The following is a 16280-nucleotide window of genomic DNA, read 5'->3' on the forward strand; positions in this document are numbered from 1 at the left end:
TATGGTAATTAACCCCCCCATCACAAGAGTTTAAACAAGAACTCTACTGTAGCACAACCTTTGATCCCAAAACAGTTTAATGACAAAGTCCCTTTACAACAAAACAGATTAGTTTGAAAAATGCGCACATGCACATACTCTCCATAATTTGCCCTAACAACCCAGGCTAAACTCAGCTCCTCCCCGACATACAAAGCTTGTCTCTTAGTTAAGAGGTATCACTTCAGCACACAGTGGTGCCTTGTTGGACAATACGCGTCCTTGACACCAATGTGTATTTCAACGAGACTTGGGGGGGGGGGGGGGGGCATCTTGTGCTTCTCAAGGCGTTTCAGAGAAAGCACACAAAGGAGGGAAAAAACCCCCCCACCATTAGGTGAACATGTGTCCCGCAAATATGTGGAGGATTACTGCGCTCCAACGCAACTTTTTTTGTATGCATGCATGAAAAATTTTGGTTGCTGCTGTTCATGATCTCCAATGTACAAATTCTACTTCGGAATTCTTTCGGTGCTTGTACGTGTGCAAGCAAATTGTCTTCCATGAGGAAATCAAACAAACATTCTGAAAATTGGGCACTATTAACAGTGAACGAATGCAAAAACCACTGACGCCAAAGCCCAAACACTACTTTTAATAACCACCAACGTACATTTCCTAAACCGTCAAAGCGCATTCATTATCAATTAACGTTAAAAAATATTGGTATCTCAAAAACTAGAGCCACTTCAAAGAAACCGGTGTGATTTTTGGACTCAGGAGTCCTAAATTATTTTTTGCTTGGCCAGTATTATCAGGATAATTGCAGTACATCATAATTATGATGTGAAATTTTCACATCTGTTTCACCTCTGAGTATGAGAATTTTGATTAAGTCGGGATCATTTCCCGGCTCTCCCCAGTTTGGCGGACGGTCGCTAGGTCGCTGTCCATCACTTGCGGAAGTTTCCGAGCTGAACGCCCTGCCGTCCGCCGATGCATCGGAAGGTAGCGGGGTGGATGTCCCAGTACTTGACGGGGTTGGCAAACAGGCTGATGCCGCTGTACAAGTTCTTTTTCTCGCCGAATCGGATTGGGCAGAAATCGTTGACGCCCACGCTGGTGATTTTGTTAGCATGGAGGAAAATCACCTGGACAGACAGACGGAGATTTTGGAACAATCTTTGCAATCACTTCAGCGTCTGAGTGGGAAATTCATTCCGGAGCGGGAAAAAATGATGACAGCAGCTTATAAACTGGAAAGTTCGACATCCATTTTGCCGCAAACTGCCACAATAATATTTGCTCTTGCAAGAAAGACTTTTACAGTTGCTTGTCTTTTCAAGGGTGTCGTGGCTCAGCACGAGAGATTTTTAAGAAAACGCAGTAGTTGGTCGTTGAAAACAAGAGCTTCTAAAGACCGTTAAAAAATAAATACATGAAAAGAAATCAGGAGGCCCTCTGAGAGAGAGCGAAGTTGTGCTTGGCGCTCCACCAAATTTGGTGGAAAACACTCAATGAGGTAAGGCTGTGAAATAAAGTTAATAAGCCATAATAATAGTGAACAATGATATTAATGCATGAAAAAAAACCTGAAAAGGCTTTTAATTATTATTATTTTTTTTTTACGTTCTCAAACCAGTCACCGTATGGTCTCACACTTTGGACTCAGCAATTTCTGAAAGTGACAAAATGCAAATCAGTGCTGGTGTTTGTGTGTGCGTGGGTACGATGGGTCACCTGGAGGTAGCGCAGGGAGCTGAGCCCCGCCGGGACCTTTTTCAGACTGTTGTTGTCCAGTTGGATCTCGCGGATGTTGGGGATGTTGGCCAGACTGCCGTTCTCCACAGAGCGGATTTGGTTGAAGCTCAGGGTCAGTCTGCCAACGCCAACACAACATGACGATATACTTCAGCCAATCGTACACGCTTTGACAGGGTCGGAGTTTTTTGTTTTTTTTGGGGGGGGGGGGGGGTTCCATGTTGCATTCAGCAGAGCGATTTTCAGGCACATTTTCAAGTCAGTAAATAAAGAAATGCAAATGTCATTCCATGATGAAAGGTCATGTTTTGTAAATAGATGGCAGTAAATGAGAGTCATCTGAAAAATTCATTGAAATGTAAATTAAAAAAAAATAAAGGCAAGAAAATACATCATTTAACTAATTTAAAATGCCTTAAATAAATAAGTAAAAATTTACTTACTCCAGCTTCTATTCAATTAATATATACGCTATATTAATGAATATACAAAATCACAAAGAAAATTCTTTTTCCCCAAAAAATATAGTTAGATATAATGCTAACATTATATTATTCCACCTTCTTTAGTATAAAAATCCAGTGTATTGCACAATCGTATTAATTCTTTCACATTCCGACTAAGCCATTTTTATTTGAATGCTCGATTTCATTGGCTTTAAAAGACATTGATCTGATTTTGGGCCTCCGCAACAAATGTGTCTTTGTGGGCGAGGAGAGCGAGCGGTTTCTTCTTTCTTGTATTTTCATTTTACAGCTGGAAACTCTTCTTGAGAAAAAAGATTTGCCTGTCAAGTTAATCAAGGGTTTATGATGCCAACAGTCTGGATTTGCTGATTTTATTTACATACTTCCTATGGGGGGAATTGACTTCACTTCGAGGACAACCGTGCCGTTGTGTATTCGTCTTGTATTTGCTCACAGTGCAGTTTTTTTAATTAGTGATGAGAAAAACTGTTCACCTCTGCAGATTTTTATATCTGATGAAGTCTTCCACTTCCACCTTGAAGATCTTGTTGTATTCCAGGTTGAGCTCTGTGATGGAGGAGGGTAGGTCTGAAGGGAAGAAAAAAAAAAGATAGCGACAGGAGTGGAACTCAACCGTTTATTAGTTTGAATTCGCAGCGGCGCCGAGGGAGGCGGTACCTTTGGGCACGGCCGTCAGCCTGGTCTCGGCCATCCCCACGTAGAGCGTGGCCAGGCCATTGAAGGCTCCCAGCTCGATGCCGCTGTTGGCCAGCGGGTTGGCGCCCAACTCTGTTTCAGCGCAACAAGTCACAAGTGAGTCCGTACAAACACAAGGTGCCTTTCACATGTCCTCATTTCACCGCCCCCACCCACCCTTCCCCCCCAAAAGTTGAGATCTTCCATTGAACTTCATAATTACTCTTTTTAGGGCTGCAACTTAGAATTATTTGAATAGTCGATTCCTAGTTCAGTTATAATTAGCCAAAGAATCGGTTAAAAATAATTGTTTTGGATTGCTGTCCCTTGATTCCAAAACAGGGCACTATTTCAAATTGACGGTGCAGAAAATTACATTAAAATCATTAAAAATGATGATTCACTGACGGGTTTGGTCCGTGACATCAGAAAATCGGCTCATTGTTTTCCAAAGTAAAAGCAGATGTTTGCAAAGGCCTCGTTTTGATACAACCCAGTGATAATCGGCCTGTTTGCGAGCACGACGAAAATTGGAGAATATGTACCGGTGAGAGGAGCATTCGGACAATTTGAAGTGAAATGTCGAAACGAGACGATCAAAATGAAGTAGTTGTCAATTAGCGATCGATTAGTTGTGGATTAAATTGTTGCATCTCTTACACGCGTATTTTTAGCAAGCTCAGCAAATCAGCCGCAAGCACAGCACGCGGTGGGACATCACTTAGTAAGCTAATATGGTTCACTCGGTTAATAAGCCGACTCTGAACCAGGTTTTTCACAAATATAGCTCTGAAAGGTTTTTATATCGAAGGATAATTTGCTCTGACAAAATGGACAACATTGAAGCGAGACAAAATGCTGGTCGTGATGTCACAAACAAACATTGCAGGCGTTGTTAAAAACGAGGCAGCTAAGCCATAATGAGAGGGCGGACAGCAGTTTCAGGGACCTGTGCAAAATGTGATGAAAATAGAAGCTGCATGGTCTAAATTGCTCATTTTATCCAATAACTTGTTGCGGAGAGTAAATGATTCATCATAAAAAATATATTTAGTATCATTGAACCTCTTATTGCGCACAAAAATCACATTTATTCAAAGGTGTAAGATGAAGCAAACATTTTTTTTTTGTACTGTCAAAATGGTGCAAATGTGTGCCCACTTATAAGAAGGCCCCAGTTTAACTATTCTGCTGTGTTCTCATCATGACTGGCTGCTCCTGGTCAAGACAGTAATGGCACTTTTGACTGATATTGACGCAAGTAAGTCTCGAGTCTTAACCTTCAAGTCCCAATTTCCTGTGGCAAAAATCAAGCCAGTCCAGTCGAACACTCTAAATGTCGCTTGAGACTTGCGTTCAGCGAATCATGAATGAAGTTCGGCTCGGGGCAATTCTTCGAAATTGAATTGCTATTTCGGTTTCAGCTTCTCACCATCATAAAAACATTCTTAAATGTTTTTTTTAAAATAGCTTTTCCACCTTGTGTGTATGTAGGTTCCTGTGTTGTGAAAGCATTCGGAACGGTCCTGCCTTGCTTACGTGTGACATATGTTCTTCTGCACGAGTTGGTTATTAACCCTCCAGTTGCAGTTACTGTAAAACTCAACATACGATAACAAATAATTCGCATAATGTGTATTTTATATGGGCGGCCCGATGGTCGAGTGCTTAGCGCATTGACCTCACAGTGCAGGTTCGATTCCAGCTCCGGCCTTCCTGTGTAGATTTTGCATGTTGTTCCTGCGTGGGATTTCTCCGGGTACTCCGCTGTCCTCCCACATTCCAAAAACATACATGGCAGGCTGACTGAACACTCGAAATTGTCCCGAGGTGCGAGTGTGGGCGCGGATGGTTGTTCGTCTCTGTGTGCCATGCGATTGGCTGGCAATCGATTCAGGGTGTTCCCCGCCTACTGCCTGATCAGAAAATGGATGGATGGATTTTATATATGCAACGTGTGTTTTCCTTTAAGAAACACAGCCAGCACACCCAATTGCCAGGCTAGCAAAAATTTGTATTACACAGGATTTAGTGATAATACTCACAGGCATAGAGTTTCCCAATCTGTGAAAATCTCCACGTATCCACAGCAGTTTTTAGTTCATGTTTGGCCAGCGATCTTTAATCTAGTTAACGCAGCTTTCTTGTATTTCTCTAAGTTTTATAGAGCTGATGACAACGTCAGATGCCATAGTTGTTGTGGCTCTTATCTTCTTGAGGCGGCAAACCCTGTTGCTATTCTCTCATTTTTTTCCCCTCGATTTGATCAAAAACATAATCCGTTTCACTAATAATTTTCGGAGCTCTTTCCATGATATTTGATTCATGAGGTGGCCTCAACACTTGCCATGATCGCATCCTGGTGGCTTGCCAGGTTTGAGCGCACTACACAAAAAAAAACAACTACAAAGCGCATCTGTTTTTGATGCTTCAACACACGTCTGTTAAAACACCACTGATCTTTTTATGCTTAAGATTTGTTCCCCCCCCCCCCCCCCCCACCTCCCTTTCTTTTCAATGTATCATCTCAACTGAAAATGAACCGTCCTGCAAAAGCCTTTGGAAAAACGCTCTCCGGTGATTTATGAGCGGAGACATTTTTTTCGCCTATTGTCCATGCCAATGTTTTCAAATGAATGACAGAGACACCGAATACGAGGACTAAGATAACCGGCACATTTCTGCAGTATATCAGAGCCGTAACAAGTCCTTCATTTCCTGTGCTGCTTGACTGCTTGAAAGTTATCGACACAGACTTGGAGGGACGGAGTTGGGGTTATTTTTTTTTTTTGGCAGCAAAACAGAACGCTAAGAAGTTGACCAAGCAAAAATGTTTTTTGTACTTTCAGAAAAGGGGGGGGAGGGGTTGTTTCTATCCGCTCTTTCGTGATCAGCAGAAGAAGGATGATTTGAATCAGGTGTGTTGGAGGAGGGAAACATTTAAAACTTGCAAGGCCAGAATTTGACACCTGTGCCTTACACAGTGGCTGCAGTTCCCTGCTCCTCCGGGCCATGTGTGAAAAGAACAACAATTAGACATTGGTTTATTTGTGAATCCCTACCGAGCACATGGAGCTTCCTAAGGCCTTTGAAGGCGTCCCTCTGGATCCTGTTGATTTTGTTCTCGTGGAAGCGCAGCTCGATGATGTTGGGCGGCAGATTGGCCGGGATCTCTGTCAGGAAGTTGTAGGAAAGGTAGAGCAGGCGCAGGCGGTTCATGTTCTTGAAGGCATCCGGGTGGATCTTTGAGATCCGGTTGTTGATCAGGAACAGGCCCTGTTGTGGGACAAAACGCATTCCATTGACCAATCAAAAAGAAATCTATCAATTGGGGTTGACCTCTTAACAATTGATGCTGGTGTCTGCAGTGCAGCCCTTTGAGACACTGGGCCTCATTTTTTCCCTAAATATTTACCCACTTGAGTGGTTGAAACTAACCCAAATAATTCAGATTAGAGTCAGAGTGGCGTGACCTGTGTGAGGTTTTATTATTTCATTCATTTCAGTTTTGTGGCATTGGAGTCAGAACACTAGGGGGCACTGTGTAAAAGGAATCTATGCAGTAAATAAGAGACAAAGAAGAACGTATAGTCTGCTGTCGGAGGGAGGCCTTGTCACCTCTGTGTGTGAACGACAAAATTAAGAGCCTCTGTTGTAGAGCATATGTCAGACTAGCAAAGTGACATCGGAGCATTTTTTTTACAGGCGCATGTATTGTAAATGTAGAGTATAGGCACCCATTGGTGTCGAAAGCAGTTCCTTGGAAATCGCCACGCATTTATCTCAAACTTGGGATTTCGACTAGCCCATATGATTAGAGGTAGACAGCATCCGGGATTGGTTCCCAGCTGACATTGAGTGGGATAAGTTGATTTGAGTTGGTCAAGCAAAATTCTTCTTTCAAACCACTATTAATCCCCACCCCCACCAAATTAGTGATCAGATGTGTCTCGTTCCGTATTCGTGGCAGTCGAAACCGGTCAGATTCTGCGTCCAACTCCAAAGAAAACACGAAAAAGGGAAACGGTACTTGTGCCTCGACCCCACAGTTGGCCGCCGCGGTTTGTTTTTCGAAGCCGGATAATGAGTGGAACTACTAATTACTCGAGTCACTCCATAAACAGAACACGTGTGCACCGATACCATCGGCATGACTCAAAGCTGAAATATTTCCAGGTGTTTTCCCACACGAGATGTGACTCATTTCGCTTCTCTTCCGACGAAGCCACCGAAATGTTTCAGATGGCTTTGTTTTTCCCGATTCGCCACGTGTTTCTATGGAAAGCCGTTGAAGCACATTCCAGCTACTGCGACAATTCAGCTCACAAGCAAAACTACGAGGGCACATACTAGTAAGACAATTGAATTGTCTTTTAGGCAGTGAAGACAAAAGAACAGACCAGTAAAAGAACCGTAAGCAGGGACACGCAATAAATGCTCACTAAATGCTCACTCGGCCTGCTTGTTGTGTATTGCTCTCACATAAAGCTTGTCCAGGCCTTTGAAGTCCTTTTCCTTGATCTGGGTGATGTCGTTGTTTTGGAGGTCGATCATCAAGATGTCACTCGGAAGCTTGGCCGGCACGTTGATCAGACCTGTCGGTGTCGTCACATCAAATGCGTGATATCTTTTTGGGAAAAGTGGAAGTTTTTGTCTTTTGCCTTTAATTCCACGTAATCATTCCAGGAATTGATTTATATTTGCTACAAATGCTGGCTGCTCACAGCTCCCTAGTCAACGCTGGGTACGGGAAGCAACTGATTAGAACTTGGCAATGCAAATGACTTTTGTCTTTTAATTATGCACACACAGACACACACACACACACACAACACATGCACGCATTTGACAAAGATCAGACGAGTCAATTTCCCCTTTTTGAAAGGTCACAAATGGAGCTTTGCTGTTTTACGGTATGTAAGATAACAACAAACCCTCTATGGGTTCTATTGTTATTTTGATGTGTGTGGTATTGGATTCCAGCTGTTTCCGCAGTTAAAAGACAGAGACAGTAACGAAACAATACAATCTATTACATCATCCTTGTGCTATTATGCTAATGTTGTAAGATGAGTTTTAAATATTAGTTATGTTCTTTTGGATCCTAGTTTGGGCTATATTTAGGGTTTAAACTATTAATGCAGGAAATTATGAATAAAATTAGAATTTTGAATTCAGACTGTTTGCATCAGGTCTGAGTGTCTAACCCCCGCAAATAGTGAGGATTCACTGCAATTGCAATTCATTTACCGTATTTTACGAACTATCAGGCACGCCTAAAAGCATTCAATTTTCTCAAAAGCCGACAGTGCGCCATATAATCCGATGAGCCTTATGTATGGATCAATATTCTGATTTCTTCGACGTAGTATTTTAAATGTTATGTAAAGCGCCTTGTTACAGCTGCAGCGATTGTGAAGGCTGTATTGTATTGTATTGTATTGTATTCCTCTTAGTGTAGCTCCATCTAGTGGATGCATAATGCAACCACAGCCACTATTGGAGCTTCTATTCTATGTGCCTTATAATGCGGTGCGCCCTATATATGAAGACTGTTTTAAAATAGGCCACTCATTGAAGGTGCACCTTTGACTCCAAAGCGCCTTGTCGTGCGGAAAATAAGGTCTGTCCTTTCTGTATTTGCAATTCTACCTAACAAGTACACGACATGCTGAACTTGTTAACGACCTTCTGTCGTCTGGTCATACTTCTCATCGCACTTTGTGGAGGCTCCAGTAGCTTCTATCCATCCTTCCAATCCATGACATGATGTGCTCTGTTTTTAATAGTCATGTGACCGGGCCAGCATTCTTACCTTGATCAGAGCACTGTACCACTCTGGGCGAGCAATGGCAGCCCAAGGGACAGCTGTCGTATTGATCGTCATAGTTGTTATTATTGTCGTCGTCGTCCTCAGAATCAGCAATCATGACGTCGTAGTTTCTCATGATGTCCATGACGTCGACGTGCTGGTAGTATTTGCTGCTGCCCAGCGTCAGCATACAGAGCAGAAGGACCACCCTCATGGTGCGGCCGGACCAGCGATTAGTGTTATCTTATCCTGGCCGGAAGGAAATAACATGGCAAATGAGTCGTTTGGCTTGTGGAGGACCGTCCTCAAGTGTTCCTGTTTTTATTTACCTTGACATCCTAGCTGCATTTCATATTCACCATGCACCCAAAAAAGCATTTGTTGGCTTCTTACATGGTAACAACTCAATACAAGCTTCGGAATTCCTAAATGCTACAAGTGCAACTTCGTACAAGTTACTGACTTATTCAATCAGCCGTTCAAAGGCCTGAATAGTAAGACAAATATAGTACAAATTCACATCTCAAATGTCTAACCAATGCCAAAATCAAACATGATACGCACGACTTTATCCTGATGCGCAGTTCAGAGATCTCAATGTTTCCACAAATTGAACAGCATTAAAAAAAAGACAGAATCATTAAATCTACAATTGAAAGGACTTAAAAATGCCACAAATTCAACAGGACGCAAGCTACTCAATTCTTAAAATTCACATTCCAAGCTACGTGGTCCCCACATCCCCGTTTAAAAGCTGTTAACAATGCTAAAAATCCAACACAATACAGGCTACGTCATCCTTAAATCTGCCTGTCAAAGGTCGAAGCGATGCCACAAGCACGACAATTTACAAGCTACTCAAACTTTAAAAGGTGACGATAAAATGTAACTATTTTCAGATGTTGCTTCCTGACTCGTCAAGTCAAGTAGTTCAAGTCAAAGTCAGGCTGAGTCTTTTGTCATTGCAACCAAGCAAGTCCTAAAACGGGTGACTTTTTATGGAACCTTTATTTTAACCTTCATTTGCAGTGGCGACCTGTCAGCAGACAGCAGAGTAAAAAGAAAAAGCAAAATAAGCAAATAAATCGACAACAAATTATGTTATAGTAATACAGTTACGTATTACATTACATCATAGCACATAAAACCTTCAAAACTGGCTAACTCCAGGTGTAGCAATCATGTTTCGCGTTCCCTTGCTAACTTTTTAAAAATGGAGATATTGGGACGAATGGGATGAATTTGTGAATTATTTGTTGTGTAGTTTTCTAGAAACGATCGACTAAAAGCAGTGTGAACTTTAGGAACAGAGAGGTTAATAAAACAGCTGCAACTGAGAGTGTTTTGCATGGTGAGCACAGAGTGACAATCGGGTTGAATATTGCCACATGTGTTCTACAGATAAGCAATGTATCACACAAACAATCGAAATCGAGTGTGTCTAGTTAAGTCATGTGACCCGAGACTCCCCCTCCCCCCACGCCTCTGTTGCCTTGATCGTGTCCTGTCGAATCTGCTGCGTGCGGGCCACGCAAAGGAATAAAGCATTTTTGCCCCCCTGCTTTTGTTAACCTTGGCGGAGGACTGTTATTTGTTTTATGATGCCTGATTAGCAGCTCGCTCTTGCCATATTTAGTTTGAATATTACACTTCCAAGTTAGACACGAAAAGTTTAAAAAAAAAAAAAAAAGTGATGCTTTGCAGCAAGCACCGCATCAGCGCAAGCAAACGTTGTTGTCATTGTTTCCGTGCTTGTCTAAGGACTCCGGTTGGAAATGAGTGGTCCCGGCAGCCAAGGCAAATGTTTGCCATGCTCCTACCTATTCGCCGCAGGGGTGATTTATGGGACTCCCCTCTATGAAACACTTGCGCTGCCCGCTGAGACCCTGACATTGTCCGCTCGCCGCGTCTGCGCTAATCTTAATGGATTCTCTGGGCTGCCGAGTGTTGGGTCTGGCCACAAAAATGTGCTGCCGCTGCTGCAGCAGGAAAAGAACCACCCCTCGCTATCCTGCTGTGGGTGTACATACTGTTCTATCGGATCCATGCGGATCAGCGTCCCTCAGTCAGAACTTTAACAACTTAAATATTTTTGGAAAGTTGAAGGGAAACTCTAGCCAAAAAGGAAAACAAGATTCCAGAAATTGACAAAAAACAGCCTCCGGTCCAGCCTGTATACTCTTCTTTCACATGGCTCCAAAAAGACAAATCAATAAAAGCCTGCTACCGCCACAAAATTGCAAACCTCGGAATTTGAACATCTCGGAAATTGTCGGAAAATTACCCCCCGAAACGCGCTTCCAAAGGAGAACACGTGAACCAAAAAAAAATCTGATATTGTTCGAAAAATGCAAGGAAATTTTGGTTTAAAAAGAAAACAAGAGTCATCAAAACAGCCCCAAGTCTGTATTTGCATCTGGTTGCATTTTCCTTGATTTCTTTGTTTACTCTATACTCTTTCTCTAGCCTCAAAAAAAGGACCAATCAATAAAAAACTACCACCACCAAATGTTTTCAACCCTTACAACATTGAATATTTTTGAAATTGCCTTAAAAATCCAAGGACAACCAGAGTTCAGTTTTTTCCTTGGGTTTTGTTTTTCAATGTGTGGTGTAAGCTTTAAGACTACGCTATTAAAAAAGTCATGAAGAAAGGACCGGTGAATAAAACCCAGCCACCACTTATTTGGAACCATTGGATCTTGAACAACTCGTAAATTGTCCGAAAAATCTTGGCACTCGGGAAATCTGATTGACTGAATTCATAAAGACCAAGTACTTGTCTCGTCGATAAACACCACTGATTGTTCTTTCAGACTTCTCATTCGTAAAAGCCATAAAATATCCACTCCGATCCCTCAAAAATGCTAACAACTCAGAAATTGATGGAAATTTCCAAGCAAAATTTGGTCCAAAAGGAGAGCACATGTCCAGAACGCGATGAATTTTTTTTTGTTTTCATTAGGTTCACTGTAATCTTTGCAACGGTGTCCATTTTCAGGAAATAAGTTAAGAACTCCGACCAACAGAACACTTTTATAAATGGCATGTACGAACCACTCCAAAATTTGAACCACTCCAAAATGTATGGAAAATTCCCAGGAAAATCTGTTCCAAATGGAGAACCCAAGTCCAGAATCCAGATTAAAAAAAAAAAAAAAAAAGCCCACCAGTCATGATTCGGCATGTTTATTGTGGTTTCCTTCCTCATTATTGGTAACGTTTTTTTCTTTGTTTTAACAGCCAGTGACGATAAAATCTAACAGACAGAACATTTTGAGGTTCCTTGGGGGACCAAGGACAGGTCGAGTACCACACTTTGAGAAACTTTCAGAAGTTATTAGCACAGGCGAGCTTGGTTTTTCGTGATTTCATTCAATGGGGAATTCATCATGTGTGCTTTTTGTATTCTGGAGAGATTTTTGTTTGTTTTTTGGCGTGTACACAATAAAACAAGCCAAGAGAAGAAATCAAATAAAACTTGCCTTTAAGTGCGTGTGAACTGGTTGGGTCTATGACCTCATTAAACACTTCAACCCTAATGATGTCTCCAGCCTCAATCGCCGCTCTTGTCGACTTTAATGCGTTGTGACTTGGAACAGTTTAAAACCACCACCCAATCCCTGTCATTGCCAATTATTTCCTTGTTACGTCGACGAAATGAGCTCAAAACTAATGGAGGCGTCTTTGTTCCCTTAAAAGAAGGTTCTTTTATCCGCATCTACAAACTGCCAAATCGGTCATGTTGTGGATTGAGTTAGGTTGCCTCTACAACTTGTCAAATAAAGGCAACTAGTTTTCAGGCGACTTCTGGGTCCTCCGTTGAACCGCAATTTAGCCCAAACCACACCTTAAAATGTCATGAAAAAAAACCACACCGGTCGTTGTCCTACCTTATCCGTCAGTGGCTTTTTGTCCTCGATTAAAGCCCAGGCAGCGAGTGCAGCAGCAGCACACTTTCCGCTACACACGACTAAGGGATGCAGCCCAAGTCAGCACAGAGAACAGCATCCCCCCTTGTCTCAGCAGCAAGGACGAGAAAAAAAAATAAAAAACTTGGAGAACACCCCCACTGCTGCGAGCTGCGGTCTCCTCACCCTGACACCAGAGCCTTTCTGTCATCACAGCATCTGAGAATATGAGCTGCCCTTTTGAAGCCTTGCCAGGCTAGTTAGCGCACTAAACTAAAAGGGCCGCTGGTGGCGCTCCTGCTTCCACCGCATTCAGATTGTCAGCATAAAAGATCCCCTGGGCGGCATTCCTGCAGTCCCTTAAACATACCAAGAAACTATTTGTTTTGTTTTGGTAATTTAGATAAACAAAACAAAAAACTGCCGATTGAAAAATAATATTGAGTGAACCTTCATTAGGCCGACATGGAGAAACTCCAGTTTTTCAACAGCAGTAGCATACAAGACTTGTCACCTCAAAAATCTAAAACTATCTATGTATATACTTACAACTGAGCATAATAATCGATTTTTGTAAAAAAATCTAAATGATTGCCTGAACACGAATAACCAAAAATAAAAGTCCTATACAGTAAATGTACAGTATCAACAAATATCAAATAGCCTATATTGGGGGTCGGCAACCTGCGGCTCGAGATATATTTTTTTGGGGGGTGCGGGGGGTTGGTCCAATATGGCTCAACATTTTGGGTTGCCGACCCTTGGTCTATACATACTCTAGGTATTGTATATACACAAACGTGAATGTGAAAAGCAGCAATGATGGTCAGTAGTATTTTATGCATCAAAAAATCTATATCAGTTACAGTTCCTATATTATCGTCAGCGGCATTGCACATGACATGACAACAAATGTCATTTAACAGGCTGTACAGTAGTTGTCTAAAATAAAGCGATACAATGTATACGATCCATACACTCAAGTGAGTGAACAGCAGCATTGTATGTGGCAAAACCATTCGGCTGTACATGGTTCAGCCACACCACACAGCTGTACATTTGATGCTTTAAAGGGGGTCGAAAAAGCAAGCAAAGCGGGCCGTCTTTCGTCGGTGTGCCTGTTTTCCTTTTTCCATCCCCCTTGATTCTGTGCCTCTCTTTTCTGCTGAGGCCAGCTGGAACGTAATCACCCCACCCCCCGCCACCTCTTACCCGAGGCACGGCCCTGAGGCGTCACTAGACGGAGCACATGTGCCCCTGGTTTGGCACTCACAAGAAGAAGAAGCCAAAAGGGAAGCTCAGCTTTTTTGCACTGCTTTCTTCTCGTTGGGGGGGTCGGTGGGCAGTCATACTTTCCGAGGCTTCTGAGATCATCTCAGGAGAAACGCTTGAGATCCACTTACCCGTTTCCATGAAACTTCCACTTTTGCGAGAAATTTGGGAAAACGTGCGGCGGCATGCGCCGCCGGTTGACTTCCAAATTGTTCTCATTTCATAACTGTTTCCAGCCAGTGGCATTGCACATGCAAACAAAAAATTAACAGGTTGCCAGTCAAGGTCAGGGCAGACCCGAAGACCATTAGTTGACCACATGGCTGTCAGTTCTGAGCACTTTTTGACAATCAATGGACTGGTTGTCACTCAAGACTCAGCGCACCTGCGCTCGGCATAAAAACGGACGCATCTTGATTTCTGTGTTGGTGCAAGCCTTATTCAGCGTGTTTGGGAATTTGGCAGCTTACGCTGCGCCATACTGGATGTTCTGGCGGACCAAGGGATGTTTTCTTTCACCCACCCTTGATGCACCTGACAATTTGGTGACTCAAAGTAGTTATGACCTTAGACCAGTTCAGAGCAGGTCTAAGTTGCAGATGGTACGCGATTTGGGTGAATTTGATCGAGGTGCGGGCAGACAGATTCTGAGGTCTGGCGATGTGTGTGGGTGGCTGTCATCGTATTTCATTCATAAATGTGACAACAGCGGGCATCGAATCCTCCGAATCATGGTAGTGGGATGGGGAGAGGGGTGGTTCAACTCTTACTGTGTTCACTCCCACAACGGCGTGTTGAAAGAAAACTCCACCCTTGCGTATAGTTAGACCGCACTGTGCGTAAATTGTTTGTAGGCGTGATAGTGAGTGTGAATGGATGTGCCTCGCGATTGGCGAGCAACTAGTTCAGGGTCTACACCACCAACTGCCCAAAGACGACTGGGATAGGCTCCAGCACACGCGCGACTCTCGTGAAGATAAGCAGGTTAGATACTGGATGGATGGAAAATGTTCAATATTTTTTCAATTTTAGTTTGTTATTTTTGTTGATTTTTGTTCACGATCATAACCTTGCTGGTCAGCAATCAGACAGACATACAATGGACTGCTTGGCAAACGATCTCCGGGCACTTATTCAGCGGACGTTGTGCTGATTGTCTTTTGCTGTGTGATCTGTTTGCTTTGTTAGTTTCCATCTTGTTGTGTTTTGCAATATTCCCTAGTTACTTCTTGACGCACATCGTGATTCACGTCTGCCTTTGTGTGGCCGGCGCGGCGGCATCCGTTCACGCTCAATGCAAGCCTCGACTGCGACGGCCCGGCGACTGGTCCGAGGTGTGTTGTGTACCTGAGTAGGACCTCGGCACTAGGAAAGGGAGCATCTGGAATGGTCTTTGAGAGGATTGTGGAGCTGTATACAAGACGTTGCCTCACCCCTTCACGTAATCTCTTTGACAGATGTAGCATGAGAGGAGCAGTGGAGCTTTCACAGCGCAGCTGAGAAACAACACGTGGGTGGCAGTAGCATAACATTACAACAATGCTATTTGTTGTCGTCGTTGATGTTGTTGTTGTTTATTTTACAGGCAAGTCAAAAAGCCTTTAACACGTCTCAAAAGCAAAAGACTATTGTCACATCTCCCCAAACTGTTTTTCAAAGCTCTCAGAGCCATGAGTGATGCAATAAATTAAACAATGAGCTTTATTTATTGCATCAATGAATCTGCAGTAACAAGGAATCTGCACGCAAACTTGACTTCATGGTTGACAAGTTCCCTTTGCTGTGAAGCATTTCACTCTCCTTTTTTTTTTTTTTTTTTAAACAAAACTGACTTACTGTCTCTTCCTGAACTCTTTTCACTCATTTAAAAAAACAACAACAACCAGACTTTAAATCTTGAGGTGACAGAAAGACACACAGCTTCCACAAAGGGAGGTGTGAGTGTTCAAGACTTCATAGATTTGCTCTCGTGCTATTTTCAAGATTTTCAATCGGTTAAATATGTATGAAACAAACAGATGGTGAAAAGGTGCGTGCCAGTCTTTCCTTTCAATTTCTCAAAGTGACGTTATTCTATCATCTCTCATTTCTTGACGTTAGGAGAGTGAGAACAGGCTCCAAGGAATATATATACTAGATGGTCTCTCGCGGATTTTCACTTCCAGTGTTTTGCGGGCGAGTCTGGGATGAACAGGGGTTGATTTCATGTTTAAGTTAGTTGTGCAGCATGTGAGGAAGAGACCCAACATGCAGCAGATAGGACAGGATGGGACAGCACAGGACAGGACAAGCATTAGTGAGCCAGGCAGTGGTGTGTGATGGGAATGGCTACTTGCTGCCAAAATGCCCCCTCAAGATTTGCCGGGCAAATAAGGAAGTTAG

General features: G+C 42.8%; 2 protein-coding genes across 2 annotated transcripts in view; one reads left to right on the forward strand and one right to left on the reverse strand.

Moving 5' to 3' along the window:
- The window catches only part of cenpp (centromere protein P), a 60139-nt gene that overhangs the window by 25082 nt on the left and 18777 nt on the right, over positions 1–16280 (forward strand). The window lies entirely within an intron of this gene.
- aspn (asporin (LRR class 1)) lies at positions 60–12827 on the reverse strand. The gene is made up of 8 exons (XM_086118489.1): positions 12609–12827; positions 8719–8964; positions 7386–7498; positions 5966–6179; positions 2886–2996; positions 2702–2795; positions 1720–1858; positions 60–1130 (listed from the first exon to the last, which is right to left on the reverse strand). The coding sequence occupies exons 2-8, from the start codon at positions 8927–8929 to the stop codon at positions 933–935; spliced, it is 1080 nt and encodes a 359-aa protein (XP_085974615.1). The 5' UTR covers positions 8930–8964; positions 12609–12827; the 3' UTR covers positions 60–932.

Source organism: Hippocampus guttulatus, chromosome 8 (assembly GCF_054856545.1).
Source record: "Hippocampus guttulatus isolate MCC_2025c chromosome 8, RoL_Hgut_1.0, whole genome shotgun sequence".
Lineage (NCBI taxonomy): Eukaryota > Metazoa > Chordata > Actinopteri > Syngnathiformes > Syngnathidae > Hippocampus > Hippocampus guttulatus.

Bases quoted from the DNA above. Each gene is read 5' to 3' on its own strand.
- aspn (XM_086118489.1), bottom strand. From the start codon at position 8,929: ATGAGGGTGGTCCTTCTGCTCTGTATGCTGACGCTGGGCAGCAGCAAA. The intron at 2,796-2,885 runs GTACCGCCTCCC...TCTTCCCTTCAG, and splicing joins GCTGACGGCCGTGCCCAAAG to ACCTACCCTCCTCCATCACA. The intron at 1,131-1,719 runs GTGACCCATCGT...CTGTCTGTCCAG, and splicing joins GCTCCCTGCGCTACCTCCAG to GTGATTTTCCTCCATGCTAA.